This window comes from Neophocaena asiaeorientalis, unplaced genomic scaffold (genome assembly GCF_003031525.2).
Source record: "Neophocaena asiaeorientalis asiaeorientalis breed wild unplaced genomic scaffold, Neophocaena_asiaeorientalis_V1.1 scaffold15, whole genome shotgun sequence".
In the NCBI taxonomy this organism is placed as follows: domain Eukaryota; kingdom Metazoa; phylum Chordata; class Mammalia; order Artiodactyla; family Phocoenidae; genus Neophocaena; species Neophocaena asiaeorientalis.
In genome coordinates this window covers 10491737-10508154 of record NW_020185328.1, presented here as the reverse complement: position 1 = coordinate 10508154, position 16418 = coordinate 10491737, and the positions used below count along the sequence as shown (strand labels likewise).

The following is a 16418-nucleotide window of genomic DNA, read 5'->3' as shown; positions in this document are numbered from 1 at the left end:
TTAAGAAAATTTGGCAAGGACACAAAGCAGTAAAACCAGAATTACCACTGACCCCAAATCACGGTTGGACCCCAAAGCCTAAGGAAGCATGTAGACTGAAAATTAGGAGATAGTCATTTTGGGCATTTAGGTAATTACTTCTGAAAATCAGCTTTTTGTGTGTTGTTTGTGGTTTTGTTCTTGTCGTTTTAATCTCTAAAATCAGGTGGTATGACTGAATAATCTCAAATTTCCTTTCAACTCCAGAATTCTTGGATTCTAGGAATAATTGATGAAGAAAGGTGGAAAATGCTAAAACACTGAAAGCACAAAAAATATTTACTCATTTGAGAAGTAGGCAGGGTCCAAATGGAAAGCTTGAATTTTTACTGTAAATTGAAAATCAAAGAAGTTACCTACACTTAATTCTACTAGTCTCATAAGAATTTTATATAGTTAGAGATTGGATTTTAGGAATTACTGTTTCTCTTAAATTCTGTGCAGTGACCTAGGAAGTGTATGTTTTCTATTGATCTTGGAGAATTGATTAAATCTGTGTTAGTATTTTTTCTAATAGTTCTTCTCTAATGTTTTTGTATTGGTTCTGAATTTTTGAGATGGTGTTAACTGGTTCTTCTGAGTGAACTAAAGATCAATTTTATTTTCAGTTGGATATTTTTAGAACTATTCAGTGGATAGGGAGGTATAAATAAATATCCTTTTTCTGTGCAGAAGTTCCTTGGAGTTCAAGGAGTGCTGCTTTGCAAACTCAGTGTTTATAAAAGCTAACTGCAGAAGGTACTACCAGCCTAAACCATTTTCTTTCATTAGTATTAACTCTTTCCTTGGACCAGAAATATTTTCCTCATAACATCAATGCCTAGCAGTATGTTAAATTTCCTGAGGTACAATTCAAATGCTGATTGCTTTAAAACTGAATGGTGGAAAAGCAGTTCTCAGATGTGATGAGGAAAACTTTCAGGAAAGAAATAAGATTTTAATTAGATCAAAGATTCGAATAAGCTTTTGAGAAAGTGAGAGATGATTAAGATAGGTTAGAGTGATCAAAGCTATAAAGTCAGGAAATACATAATTGTATACCTTTCTTGTTGAGCATTTTTATATTTAATCCTAATATGCTTTGTGGTGGGTGTTTGCATTTACAGATGAGAAAAAGAGAAACCTAGGAATCCTAGGAAATACATTTGGTATATGGGAACTGATATATGTTTAGGACTTACGTGATACATGTTGGATTCAAGTCGTTTAATACGCTTATCCTTTCCAGTTTTCTAATTATAATGAAGCTTGAGGCACTTGGTTTAGTTCCACATCAACACCTTTTTAGAAGAATTCCAGTCACCAAAAGTTTCATTTTCTGTTTAATTTTTATCATGGATAATTTCAAGCATACTCAGAATTGAAAGAATAACGTGGTGAACTCTAATGAGCCCATCACCCATCTTTGGTGATTACCACTTGTAGTAACTGTCAAGGAGGTGTGTAGAAATTGGGACTTCTCCACCATTGACTTACTATGTAACATTGGTTAAGTTACCTCTTGAGATTGTTTTCAATTGTAAAATGGATATCTATCTCACTAAATACTGTACCTCATAGAATTGTTGTGATGATTCAGTGACAAAATGAGTATAAAACATTTATTATAATACAGAGTTTGGCCTTTTGCTGGCACTCAGCAATTTTAGTTCCATTTCCCTTTTCATAGAAAAATGCAGTAAATAACCCCTGATTGTGCCCCACTTATGACTTGAGGCTGGTGTTTCTTTTTTCTTTTTTTTTTTTTTTTGCGGTATGCAGGCCTCTTACTGTTGTGGCCTCTCCTGTTGCGGAGCACAGGCTCTGGATGCGTAGGCCCAGCGGCACATGGCTCACGGGCCTAGCCGCTCCGCGGCATGTGGGATCTTCCCGGACCGGGGCACGAACCCGTGTCCCCTGCATCGGCAGGCGGACTCTCAACCACTGCGCCACCAGGGAAGCCCGAGGCTGGTGTTTCTTACACGATGTTTGCCCCACTCTAAAAGTTAAAAGTCTCTAACAATGAAATGAGTTGTGGTTCTGTAACAGAGACTTCCTTAGACGTACAACTTCCCAGGCTTCCTCCACACCTCCTCGTTCCCTTAGAAAAAGATTGTCCAGTAGAAGTATAATGCAAGTTACATATTTTGTTTAACCCAACATATCTAAAATACTACCTTTTTAACATGTTCAGTATAAAAATTTTTGAGACGCTTTACATTCTTTATATTTGTTCCAAGGTTTCGCTATCTGGTGTGCATTTTACACTTGAAGTACATCTCAATTTGGACTAGACATATGAAATACTCAGTAACCAAATGTGGCTAACATTTTACCTTATTAGACAGCACAGCCTTAGCCTGTTCACGTTCTCCCTATACCAACACAGAGAGTCATGGGAGAGAGACATGGAGAAGATAGGATTAGGATCCATATTTTCCTCAAAGTTATTTGGTCAGTCTTCTAAAGATTCTTAATTGATTACTTCTTTGTTTTTATAGAGATATATCAGAAGCAATTCCAGATGATGATTATTTGTTAACTCTGAAGTTATTAATGATATTAATAAATTGAACTGTAATTTTAATTTGTCTATCAAATTAATTTTCTTATGTGATAGATATTTAGCATATATTAGGAAATAATGTAGTTATGATGCTATCCTTAATGACGGTGTGTTTTTTGTTTTTTAAGATTGCAGCAAAAATTGGAGGTGATGCTGGTACATCACTGAATTCAAATGACTATGGTTATGGGGGACAGAAAAGACCTTTGGAAGATGGAGGTAAGTTATAGCCATAAATATTTTAAATTGTTTTACACAGAGTTTAGTTGAAGTGATTTTCAGTATTTTTCAGATGTTCTTTTTTTGAAACATTGCTTTTATCATAAGGTTCCTAAAATTGTAAGGGTTATATTGGACTCAAAAGGAGAGGGGGGAAAAGAGACCTAGACAAGGTAGGTAAAATTTGAGTTAACCAGCCAGTTTTGTCTTACTAGAGAACATCATTTTCCCTCTTTTAGGATTGTGCCAGACTGATAGTTTGCACAGACGACTTGTTAATATACTGAAGAAAACAAAAATACAAAATGTTTAGGAAACATTTCATGGGTTTTTCTCATCATACATGAATTAATCTGAGATGCTGTATTCTCATTACTTTGTTATTTCAGATTTCACTTTAAAGGTTGAAGTTGTTATAGTTTGCTACTTTAGTGTGTTGCAGGTTATACCATTTTTTGTTTGTTTTAGTACCTTGTTTTGTGTTTCAGGTTTAACTCAAAATGTGGCTTAAAACAGTAGATAAACAGTGCCTTGTATTTTTTAAAAACGTAATTGTTGAACCTTCTGAACTTAGAAGTCTGCACATATTTTTTTGTTTTAGATTTGATGTATGAATTTTGATACGTTTTCTTTTTGCCCTTTTTTTTTTTAAAGGAGGATTCTGAATGAGCATATAGAATGTATTTGTAGCTTTTGACCAGGAGTGCTTGGTTTCCTTTTATTTAAGTGTCTTTCACATTTATAGTGAGGTTTTAATATACAAAAAAAATGAGCTAATGATGCTTCAGATGTTGTATGTAATGTATTCTTTTTATTTTATGTGTAGATGGCTCTTGGACAAGTCCGAGCAGTACAACACACTGGGAGGGAATGCCCTCTCCTTTTAAAGGCAGGAATTTTTATTTATTACCTGTGTTCAGTATGTAAACGTGAAATAAACCAGTGGATTCTTAAATGGACACAAATATTTCTTGGATTATGTGTCTGAATTTTTGTTGCACAACATTCTGATGTTTAATCATTTAAGTTTGAAGGGGGGAGGAGAACGTAGTACTTTGAGCTGTAGGTTGTCTATTCTAAGGTACGCATTGTATTCATGTGTGTAAAGGATGTAGATAAAGATGAAGTCATGTAGTTGTTTGAGTTTCTTTTGAAGTTTATGCTGTGAAATGTTTGGTTAGGAACAGTAGAACAGTTTAGATTGAGATTGCCTTGCAATGTGATTTTTTACTTATTTTTCATAGCTTTGTGTTCACTGTCAGATACACTCAACTTCTGATATGTCAAATTTTCACATTTTGATAGGTTTTTTTCCTTCCAATCTTCAGTTCCTACAGTGGGAAGCATCATTAGACTTTAGCATGTGATGTTTTGCTAAGTAACGGACTAAATACTTTGTCTTGTATCATTCTAAAGTGCTTAACATACATTAAGGTCAGTGATTTGATTCCGTAAAAGAGAACTTTTTTTAATGTCTGTGCATCTTTTAAACATGAAGAGAATGAAAGAAATGCCGTTTTCTTTCGATCACTAAGTGTTTGGGTTGAGTTTTGGCAGTTTTGGTTCAAATGATAAACCATACCCTCAGCTATTTCAGTAAATGTTTATATTGGTATTCTTGATTGGGCATGGGGGAGCTAAGTCTTATGTTTGTACTTACTGGCAAAAAATTAAAAGACTCTTAATTTTACAGATCAGCCAGATGCTAAGAAAGTTGCTCCTCAAAATGACTGTAAGTATTTATTTTAAATTGGGTTAAAAGTTAAAGTAACTGTGGATTTTAATATTAGGGCTTTGTTCCTATGTTTTGTTTGGTATCTTTGAAGTTAGTTGGAGGCCATAAATTATCTTTTTGTATGAATTTATTTGTAAAAATATACCTTCTATCTCCCAGTTCAGTTATGGCCATGTATCAGTATAATTTCAGATTTAGTTGCTAAGTCATTTTACATGTTCAATTTATTTTTATAGCTCTGTTTTTGAAGTACAGTTGTTATACATTTCATTATGGTTTATCATTGGCTATTGAATGTAGTTCTTTGTGCTATGTAGTAAGAACTCATTGTTTATCCATTCTGTACATATTAGCTTATATCTGCTAACCCCAACTTCCCACTCCATCCCTCTCCCAGCCCACCACCACCCCCACCACCTTAAGTCTGTTCTCTGTCCACTAGTCTGTTTCTGTTTTGTAGGTGGAATCATTTGTGTCAAATTTTAGATTCCGCATATAAGTGATATCATATATTTGTCTTTCTCTTTCTGACTTAGTATGGATATCTAGTTGCATCCATGTTGTTGCAAATGGCATTATTTCATTCTTTTTTATGGCTGAGTAGTATTCCATTGTATATACGTACCACATCTTCTTTATCCATTCATCTGTCAGTGGACATTTAGGTTATTTCCATGTCTTGGCTATTGTGAATAGTGCTCCTATGAACATAGGGGTTATAGCTCCATTTCTTAATCTTTGCTTATGCTGCTTGAAAAAGGACAGTTTTTCTTCTATGCTATTGCCAATAATGTCTGCCATTTCACTGAGTTTCTTGCCCACTCTCAGTGTTAAGTATCCTGCATAAAATTTTGGGCTCTTCAGGGTGTTGTCTGTGTGTCAGGGAAAGATTTTAGAATTGCTTAAAATGATTATATTGTTAAATATATGTCAATTAAATTAAATTAAATTCTCACTTTATTTAATTTTTTGGTAGCTTTTGGAACACAGTTACCACCGATGCATCAGCAGCAAAGGTATAGTCAAATAAAAGCTTTTCAAAGAGCACTTTGCAAGTTTTAGTTGAACTGTATATGAAACACAGCCAAGTTAGTATATAGTGAAGATGTGTCTGCTTTTTTTTTTTTTGGTATATATAGCTCATTTCCCTTGACTCAAATAGGTGATAGCAAATGATCTGTTTTCTTGAGTGAGATACGTTTGTAATTTGAAAGGATGGGTGGAATTAGCCACACTTTAGAAGAACTAAGCTGAATTTAAAATAACTGTTAAAATGATATCTCCTGAACTGCACCCCAACTCTTTTGTTCGTGCCTTCAGACTGTTCCATCCACCATACCTTCCTCACTTGATGTGTATGACGTTAATTAAGATACTGGGTTTAACTACTCAGGCCCCATATTTTGACTTTGAGTATTTTAAGTATGTGCCTAGAAATCTAGTTTAAGCTATTAGGAGCCATTAGATTTCCATTTTTATGTTTACCTTTTATTTGTAAACAAATTATCTATCTTTCTTTGAAGGAAAATGTTGGTTTCTGTTATTTCTTAGCAGATCTGTAATGACAGAAGAATACAAAGTTCCAGATGGCATGGTTGGATTTAGTAAGTAATCTAATTTTTTTAAAGCTATGAAAAAACATAATCAAAACATACTTTGAAATCTTTCAGCAAATAATTTTCTTTTTTCTTACTAGTAATTGGCAGAGGAGGTGAACAGATCTCACGCATACAACAGGAATCTGGATGCAAAATACAGATAGCTCCTGGTAATGTTATTCTCTTGCTATTATTTTCAAAGTGACAAGAAAACTAGCATTTTTAAAGTTGCTAGTGAAAATGATGCTGTTAACATTTTCTTGGCCTAAGATTTTTGTTTGTTTTTAATTGTAGACAGTGGTGGCCTTCCAGAAAGGTCTTGTATGTTAACTGGAACCCCTGAGTCTGTCCAGTAAGTACGAAAATCATGTTCCAGCCCTTCCTTCCTACTGAAGGATATTGTCCCTGCAATTGAACTGACTTTCTCCTGCACTATTCCTTTTCCCCTTTTTTAGAAAATTTATAACAGCATATAAACATGCTTGAAAATCCCTCTAAACAGAAAACCATCCCTAAACCCCACATTTCTAATTCTCTGTTCTCTTTTACAAAAAAACTCCTTAAAAGGTGGTAGCTCTGCCTGAATCTTCAGCCTTGATTTCTTTCCCTAAATTCCAGATTCATATCCAGCTGCTTCCTTAGTATACTGTCCACTTGAATGTCTACTAGACATCTTTAAATGTTAAACTTCAAATTGTTAAAAACAGAATCATTGTTCTCCAGCCCATGCTTTTTCTTTTACTCAATCCATTTCATCTCATTTCAGTGTATGAAAACTCTGTTTTAATACTTTATCTTTCTCTGAAGTCTCATTTATCCATAAGCATTTTTTCCTTCCCAGTTATTTGGAATTCAGCCTCTTCTTGCCACCTTCTGTACTGTCACCTTATCTATGACACTATTTGCCTATATTACCACAACGTGTCTCCATTCTTTTTAGCCTTGTCTAATTATAGTATAGCCATACCGATCTTTTTAAAATATGAATCAATTCATATCACTACTTTGCTCAAAGATCCTCTAATGCTTTCCCATTTAGAGTAGAAGTCAGTGTCTTTATTATGTCTTGGCTTACCTGCCACCTTTCTCACTTCATATTTTACCATTCTTCTCCCAACTCACTTGGTGCTAGCCCCATTTAGCCTCTTTTCTATTTTTTCAGCACACCAAGCGTGCTTCTCTTTAGAGTCCTTTGCACTTTCTGTTTCTTCTCCCTGGAACATTTTTTCCCAGATATTTTCATAGTCACTCCTCTACTTCCTTCAGGTCTTGGTTCAAATGTCTCCTTATCAGTAAGGTCATTCATTTTTCTTTTTTTTTTTTCTTTGCCCTGCTATGCGGCTTCTGGGATCTTAGTTCCCCGACCAGGGATCGAACTTGAGCCTGCTTCAGTGGAAGTGCAGAGTCTTAACCACTGGACCGCCAGGGAATTGTTCATTCATGTATTTTGCATAAAATAGCATCCCTTCACATACATACACACAACCTGTCCTCCTTATCTTGTTTTGGTTTTCTTTATAGCACTTCACAAATGACATGTCGTTTCTTTAACCTGCTATTTTTACTTATTTAATGAAGTTAAGCCATGCCAGCAAGGACCTTGTCTTTTTATTTCATTGCTGTAACCCCATTACCTAGAATAGTACCTGGCATATAGTTGACATTTCTTAAGTACTTGTTGAATGAACAAATAAATTTTAACATGTGAGTAACCAAAGTAAAGGTTTTAAAAAGTAAACACATCGTTTAGTTTTTGGGAGAATGAGCTTTATTCTGAGATAACTTCAGAAGTAGGGTGTGTCTTGGAAATTTTGGACTATTCTCAAAAATATTGATTATATATTGATACCTAGAAAATTTATTGTGTGGTTTCAGTCTTTGACACTCATGGCATTTTCTTTTAATTGTTAAAATTTAGTTTTAGGCCACCTTATCCTGAATTGGGATGGGAGGAGTACCTGATTATATTATTTTGTATTGGCTATTAATTTGTTAACAGATCAGCAAAACGGTTACTGGACCAGATTGTTGAAAAAGGAAGACCAGCCCCTGGCTTCCATCATGGTGATGGGCCAGGAAATGCGGTTCAAGAAATCATGATTCCAGCTAGCAAAGCAGGATTAGTCATTGGAAAGGGGGGAGAGACTATTAAACAACTTCAGGTATTACTATGTTTGTAAAACGATTACTTTTTGTCTGTTTTGAAGCCCGTTTCCTTCCTCTCCCCTCTTATTAATACATCTGATTTCTGTGATTAACAGGAACGGGCTGGAGTTAAAATGGTTATGATCCAAGATGGACCTCAGAACACTGGTGCTGACAAACCTCTTAGGATTACAGGGGACCCATACAAAGTTCAAGTAAACTTAAGTTTATATTTTACAAAGAGGGATTTGGGGTGGATGGCAGAGGGGGAACACATGCATGAATAATTACAGTGTTTTGAGACACGATTCCTAAATTGGGTAATTTTTTCTACTTCAGCAAGCCAAGGAAATGGTGTTAGAATTAATTCGTGATCAAGGTGGTTTCAGAGAAGTTCGAAATGAGTATGGGTCAAGAATAGGAGGAAATGAAGGAATAGATGTAAGTAAAAATACCAATTTAGAAGTGGTTGAATGCTAGTCCATAAATAAGGTTTTTCCTGTTTTGTTTTACATAGCCTTCTCTAACATTGTACTGTCTTCCCCCCCACTTTCTACCTTAGAATACAGAATGTGTACTTTGTATCTTGCCAACCTCTTTGATATAAATATAGTACTTCTATGGTTTGGGGCAGATTAATTTTTCAGGAAATGGCTTTCCTAATGCTTGGTCTTCTCTGCGTAAGGTCCCCATTCCAAGATTTGCTGTTGGCATCGTAATAGGAAGAAATGGAGAGATGATTAAAAAAATACAAAATGATGCTGGTGTTCGAATTCAGTTTAAGCCAGGTGAGTACATATATTTATTTTCTAAGCGTTGGTGGCAGTTACTTTTGACATTAATTAATTTAATGCTAAATTAATCCAATTTGTTTCCTTTGTTTAAAGATGACGGAACGACACCAGATAGAATAGCACAAATAACAGGACCTCCAGACCGATGTCAACATGCTGCAGAAATTATTACAGACCTTCTCCGAAGTGTTCAGGTTTGAAAGAATGTTAAATTTTCATTGTTTTGTTTTCATTTTAAAAATACCTTCATTAAATGTGAAAGTCCCCCTCCATATTATTTTTATCAGAATCTGTTTGGTGATACTTTATTAATAGCTAGAAAGTTTAAATTGCTTTAAGGTGAACATTTTGGAGCAGGACGGCAGCTACATAAGTGCACTGCTTTATTCACCACAGCATAAAAGGAATAAATGGTGGTGGTCATTTCTTGATTATTTGGGCCAAGGTGTGTCCCAACTTCTCTAAACTTCTCATTTAGGAAAATGAAAGTCAAGGGAAATAGATGTGTAATAATTTTGCTGTGGAAAGAAGAGCATATTTCTGACTTTGTCTTTCCCCTCTTTTAGGCTGGTAATCCTGGTGGACCTGGGCCTGGTGGTCGAGGAAGAGGTAGAGGTCAAGGCAACTGGAACATGGGACCACCTGGTGGACTACAGGAATTTAATTTCATTGTACCAACTGGAAAAACTGGATTAATAATAGGAAAAGGCAATGTATTTAAAACTATTAATGTGTGGTTAATAATTTAACGGTTCTGGATGCTATTTCTGTTGCTGTTGTAAATGAGTAGCAATAATTTTTTTTTGGCTGTGTTTTAGTAGAAAAGTGTTCTTATGCTGATAGTAATACCTAAAGCCTAAATGAAGGGCTTTGTATGTACTTAAGTCAAGAGTGGGATTTGAATCACATTGGCTTCTAGAGAAGGGAACCAACAGTATAATTACTAGTGTAAGAAATTTTTCTTCTGACCTAGAAAGTGGTTAGTGTTTTTGTTTATTTTGCTGTTTCCTGACATGTTTTTAAATTTTTGAATTTTTAAGTCATTGTGTTAGTTTATATTTACGTTGCTTAGAAAAGGAATTTCTTTGAAGCAAATATTTTGATGTTATAATTCATTTTAAGGTTGGGTGCAGACATACTAAGTTATGTCTTAAAACTTAAATGTGTGAAATGCTTCATATAATTTGATTTAAAGTGTAGAATAAATGGAAACTCGTAGTAGAATATTGGCAAATGGGATACTGTTCATACCTTCCTTCTTAATTGTGACCAGTTTGTTTTGAATAGCTCCTCTGTATCCTTTGAATCTTTAGAGAAATTACTGTGCTTTGATTTTAGGAGGTGAAACCATAAAAAGCATAAGCCAACAGTCTGGTGCAAGAATAGAACTTCAGAGAAATCCTCCACCTAATGCAGATCCTAATATGAAGTTATTTACAATTCGTGGCACTCCACAGCAAATAGACTATGCTCGGCAACTCATAGAAGAAAAGATTGGTGTGAGTATGCTTTAAACTTCCAATTGATAGCACAGATCCTGTTAGTTAAATAAGACATTAATTCATGTGTTCCTATAAGTGCTGTACAGAAAAATGTTAATTTCTACTCTAAAATTATAGGTCTGGTCACATAATAGAAAAATACAATATAGAAGAGATTTTCCAGTGATGAAAATAACCCAGTTAATACACAGTTACAGGTGTTCAGAACCTTGTACTTGAGGGTGGGTAAATAAGAGGATAGCATTACTTGAGTTACGATATTAGGGTTGGTGGAAGATAGTGGAGTATACCTGAAGGAGACAGTTAACAGGAAGTCACTATTTATTAAGGGCTTGCATACCCAACTTTGGTGAAGCAAAGGTGAATCAGATGCCTGCCCCCTCCGTAAAGTAGAAATCTATAAATCCTAATTCTTAGACTGGCTGACAGTCGTCTGGGGAGTTTTAAAATGTCGAGCGCTTGGGTGCTTTACGCCTTGACACATATAACGTACACAGTTCTGATTCAGAATGTCTGCAGTAGGACCCAGCATCTAATTTTAGAAGGATGTTCCAGGTGATTCTGATGCATGATCAAATTTGGAAATAGGAAATAGTGCTTTACTGTGTTTATCTTACTGTGAAGAATTAACGTGAACGAGCATCTTAAATTATTAATAATAATTAGAGTATCTTAGGAAAGTTCTTCTTGATGTTTGCCATGCTGTGAATGGGGTGTTTCTCTCTGCTTGGGAAAACAAAAATAGATGTACAAAAGACACTTCAGAATACCTTATGGGGACTTCCCTGGTGGCGCAGTGGTTAAGAATCCACCTGCCAATGCAGGGGACCTGGGTTTGATCCCTGGTCCGGGAGGATCCCACATGCCGCGGAGCAACTAAGCCCGTGTGGCACAACTACTGGGTCTGCTCTCTAGAGCCCATGAGCCATAACTACTGAGCCCACGTGCCACCACTACTGAAGCCCGTACGCCTAGAGCCCATGCTCCGCAACGAGAAACCACCGCAATGAGGATCCTGCACATTGCAGCGAAGAGTAGCTCCTGCTCACAGCAGCTAGAGAAAGCCCTCGTGTAGCAACGAAGACCTAACACAACCAAGATAGATAGGTAGGTAGGTAGGTAGGTAGGATAGATAGACAGATTTATTTTTAAAAAAAAGAATACCTTATAAAAATATACACAAACATAAGTTCTGTGGTGTGGAGAATAAGTATAATTGTTCAAAAAAATGAAGAAAATAATTGTTGGACTCAGTAATGGCAGGAATTGATGGTAGAAAAATGAATAGTGCATCTCGGTTTTGGATTTTGCTATCATCAGCATTGCTTCTGGATTGATGGACAGACTAGATATTGTTCAAGAGAAGCTCTTAAGAACTTGGACTCTTGAGGCAGGCTCTTTGGGTTCAAAATACTCTGAATCATTTACTGTGTGACCTGGAGGGAAGATAATTACACTCTTCTTTGCCTCTTTTTCATCTGAGAGTGAGGATAATCATACCTACCTTTTAGGGTTATAGGGATTAAATGTTTGAAGTATGTGTGTTTATCCCTTAAAAGAGTGCCTAGCACAAAGCCCTGTAAAAATGTTGCTACCTTTTTTCAGTAATCGTTTTTTTTACTATTTGGGAAGGAAAGGTTATGTATAATTGAAGTGAGGGATAATGACAGCAGTTAGAGACTTAAAGAGACAGGTTATTATGAAAGTCTTGAAGTTTGGCTTTATTGTAGTGAGAAAATTGACAACCATATATAGATTAAGCATTTTTGTCCAAATTGTCACATGGTGAGTATTAACTGCATGAAAGGAATATTTTATTTTAGAACAGTTAAATCTAGTGGTCCTTACAAGTTGGATTATCAAAGAAGAATCAACTAAGCATTATTAATTATGATGTGGCATGAAATAGATACGAAATATCCTGATTTGTTAAATCAATTAAAAAGGGAATCTTCATGGTATTCAGAAAATTATGATAAAAAGGGTAAGGGAGGAAATAAATTATTGATTGAAATGGGGCTCAGTGATAGGAAGGCTGTGAGAAGGACTGGTTTGTTGAGTGAGAACTTGTTACATTATTGGGGAAGTATTCAATAGCCAGTTCATGATATGAGACCTAAGCAATTTGAGCACTGTATTGTCAGCATGATTCTCTGATTACAATGTTAAGTGAATAGATGTAGAGTAGATGCAGAGAGAGAAGAGCTAGAGGTAAGAACTTGATATTTGATAAGCTTCCATGATTAAGATGATAAAGTGTTAGTAAAAGTAAAAATTGTACAAGGAAAGGGAAATAATGGAAAAGGGAATAGCCTGAAAAGAATAGAAGGTAAAGTTAATGTTTCAGTTCTTTGCTAATGCTGTTGATTTTAATTAATTTTACATGCCTTTCAGAAGTTTTGCAACATGAGTGAGGAAATGAAGAAAATCATAAATTTTAGATTGCTTGTGGTTAGGTAAAAGGGTAGAAATGGAAGGTTATTTGGCCTTTGAAATGTTTAACCATTACTGTCTTTCTGATTTTTGTTTGTCTTTTGCTTTTTTGCAGGGCCCAGTAAATCCTTTAGGGCCACCTGTACCCCATGGGCCCCATGGTGTCCCAGGCCCCCATGGGCCTCCTGGGCCCCCTGGGCCTGGAACTCCGATGGGACCATATAACCCTGCACCTTATAATCCGGGACCACCTGGCCCTGCTCCTCAGTAAGTTTTGAGTTTGGTTCTAGGCTTTTCCTCAAAGATTCTAGATTTTGGGAAACTATTTTAAAATTGATTTCTGTGTTTTCAGTGGTCCTCCAGCCCCTTATGCTCCCCAGGGGTGGGGAAATGCGTATCCACATTGGCAGCAACAGGCCCCTCCAGATCCAGGTAAAAGATGCTTATCATTTGGGTGTAATCTGTGTTTTTGTTTGCCACTCCTGTTACAGTTATACATTTTCTAGTGTTGATTGTGTGCATTTTCTGCACTTGTTTCACTCCTTCAGCAGAAGTGTTAGGTTCTGGTTCTACTACAGTGTATAAGACTGTTATGAGTATGGTCTATTTTCGTAGGTCTTTTTCTACCTGCATTTGGCTTTCTCTACTTTAGAAGTGAATATAGCAGAATGCTAAAAGCCAAGAGTATAGGAAGAAGTACAGTGTCTTAGGTTTTAGATGTTAGTGCCATCAAATGTATGTTAATTGTGACATTATCCATGAAAGAATAGTGTATATTTATTTATAAAATTGTGTGAGAGTCAGTTGGAGTGTTTAATCCTTGGGCATTAAACTTCCAAATTCTCAAGATATGTAAGTTGCCTATTTTAGTATTTCTGATATAACTTCACATTAGTAAAAAGCAGGCCTGTATTAAATATCTGCATGTTGGAACTCTCAGATTAATTTAGTTAAATATTTTCTCTGTTCAGATGTGATTTTTATCTGTTACATTTTATTCTATCCTTGAATCTTTTCCCACCCTGTGGTTTTCTTTCCATCACAGTCAAAGAGCATTAATTGAAACCAGTAACTTTTATTTATGATCCCCTTTTTTTTCTCACCTACTACATACCTCTTAGGCCTCTTTCACTGGAGTAGTTTCAAGGAAGGTACTGAATTAAAGATTCCTTTTCACACTAGTATACTTACTTTTTAGTTTAGTTTTTTTTTTTTGTTTTTTTTTTTTTTGGTACCCGGGCCTCTCCCTTTTGTGGCCTCTGTAACTTTTATTTATGATCCCCTTTTTTTTCTCACCTACTACATACCTCTTAGGCCTCTTTCACTGGAGTAGTTTCAAGGAAGGTACTGAATTAAAGATTCCTTTTCACACTAGTATACTTACTTTTTAGTTTAGTTTTTTTTTTTTGTTTTTTTTTTTTGTGGTACGCGGGCCTCTCACTGTTGTGGCCTCTCCTGTTGCGGAGCACAGGCTCCGGCCACGCAGGCTCAGCGGCCATGGCTCATGGGCCTAGCCACTCTGCGGCACGCGGGGTCTTCCCGGACTGGGGCACAAACCCGCGTCCCCTGCATCAGCAGGCGGACTCTCAACCACTGTGCCACCAGGGAAGCCCTATACTTATTTTTTAAAAAACTAAAATAATATAAATGAAATTGTTTTAGTGAATTTTATTAAACATGTCTGGAGTTAAGGGTGGCCCTGTGTTATAACATACCTTAATTTCATAGGAGGTATATGCTCTTTGGAACATGATGATACAACATGACACTTACCAAATAACCACAACTCCCACACGTTCAAGAAACTAAACTGTGTGCGCTAAGGTCTGAGTATGCAGCAACGAATTTACATTCTGTAGAAATGCGTACTTAAAATGTTAGCAGTACTGTGCTAGAAGGACTTAAGAAGGGTCAAATATGATTTATTGTATAATAGTGTTTAAAGAATGGAAGGATTTTTCTTTCCCTCTTGTAAGTTAATTGGTATGGTGTTATTAAGCAGAAGAATCCCACCACTGAAGAGACAGAAAATTAAGGGGCAGATTTATATTGAGTAACTTGGATGTGCAGGATGCAGGACTGCACCTATTTGGATGCTCTGTTTGGGTAGGTAGTATGATTGAGAGAAATGATGGGAATAAGAAGTGGTCTCTGTTTCACAGTCTCATTTTCCCACTTGGGGTAGTGGTGAAGTCATCAGTGAAAGAATTGGTTAATGAATGTGACTTTCAGCAATGCCTTTGGGAAAGAAATAACCCATTTTGCTAAAAGATAAGAGCTAGTGTTAGATATTGCTTATATGTAAAAACCAAAATGAAATTTTCATTACTTTGTATTAAACATCCTGGTATTTAAATGTGGCCCTATATTGACAGTAAAGTCTGTATTCTCTGAATTAAAATCTGTTTCTATAAAAAAATTACTGGGTTGTTAAAGATTTATGTAGTAGTCACATACTTAGAGTGAAACAGACTTGAATAAGTCCTAGTCATAACTTACTAATTATGGGATAGTAAGCAAGTTTTGAACCTCTCTATATGTTTTCTTATCTATAAAATAAGTAAATGAATGAATACAATAATGAATGAATTTAGTAAGTGCTCAGTACGTATATATGTAATTATGAGACTGGTTTTCATATATGGTCTACACATTTTAAGAGTGTAAGTATCAATTCCTAAAAGTCTGTTTTATCTCAGTTTCTCTATCTAGACGTGCTGTAAGTGTCATATTTGTATTAATTACTATAAGGTAATGATACTGTGTATTGGGACACATGTATTAATTTAGAAACTTATGGAGAGTGGCATAATGCCTTATAATTGTATCACCTTAGACATTGGATCACTCTGGGAATCCTTACCCTTTTTTTCTCAAACATCACTAACCTTTGTTTTATTAGGCAGCTGAGAATTGCTGCCCATTTGGGATGAAGGCTCAATAGATTACATATAGATATAGAATCTGGTTAAGGAAATCACATCTTTCTTCAGGATATAAACTAATAAAGATATACCTATAGTATCATATGATACACCCAGTATAAAAGACAGAATCCGTAAGAGGATTTCTGTTTCAGACTGAGAAGTCTCAAACTTTTAATGCATCAGTTGATTTTTATGAAGGATGAGTGAGGGACAGTCAAGTGCAGAGGAAGCATAACATGGTGAAACGCCCAAATATGAGCATGATGACTTTTGAAAAGTACAACCAATTTACTGTGGCCAGAACTTGAGTGTTGGAAAAATATTGACAGCAGGGAGAGGAGGCTGGAAGGGAAAGTATAAGCGAGGGTGTCCAAATATCTTGTTAAATATGTTGAATGATATTCTTTTTTTTTTTTTTTTTTTTTTTTTTTTTTTTTCGGGGGCCCCCCCCCGCCCGGGCCCCCCCCCCCCCCCCCCGCCA

The 16418-nt window shown here is 35.9% G+C and overlaps 1 protein-coding gene across 12 annotated transcripts in view; it reads left to right on the top strand.

Moving 5' to 3' along the window:
* Positions 1 to 16418, top strand: part of FUBP1 (far upstream element binding protein 1) — a 34497-nt gene that overhangs the window by 3798 nt on the left and 14281 nt on the right. For 6 of the 12 annotated variants that reach the window (XR_003001747.1, XR_003001746.1, XM_024734534.1 and 3 more), the window contains exons 2-17: positions 2713 to 2803; positions 3630 to 3692; positions 4497 to 4535; positions 5515 to 5554; positions 6090 to 6142; positions 6235 to 6306; positions 6431 to 6488; positions 8136 to 8298; positions 8398 to 8496; positions 8621 to 8722; positions 8967 to 9069; positions 9169 to 9269; positions 9642 to 9783; positions 10414 to 10574; positions 13126 to 13277; positions 13363 to 13442. Coding sequence is in view for 10 of the 12 variants with exons in the window: in XM_024734534.1 (XP_024590302.1) it covers positions 2713 to 2803; positions 3630 to 3692; positions 4497 to 4535; positions 5515 to 5554; positions 6090 to 6142; positions 6235 to 6306; positions 6431 to 6488; positions 8136 to 8298; positions 8398 to 8496; positions 8621 to 8722; positions 8967 to 9069; positions 9169 to 9269; positions 9642 to 9783; positions 10414 to 10574; positions 13126 to 13277; positions 13363 to 13442 (1519 nt within the window). In the remaining 2 variants the exon portion in view is untranslated. The remainder of the gene's footprint in view (positions 1 to 2712; positions 2804 to 3629; positions 3693 to 4496; positions 4536 to 5514; positions 5555 to 6089; positions 6143 to 6234; positions 6307 to 6430; positions 6489 to 8135; positions 8299 to 8397; positions 8497 to 8620; positions 8723 to 8966; positions 9070 to 9168; positions 9270 to 9641; positions 9784 to 10413; positions 10575 to 13125; positions 13278 to 13362; positions 13443 to 16418) is intronic. The other 6 variants (XM_024734544.1, XM_024734539.1, XM_024734541.1 and 3 more) reach the window with 3 other exon arrangements.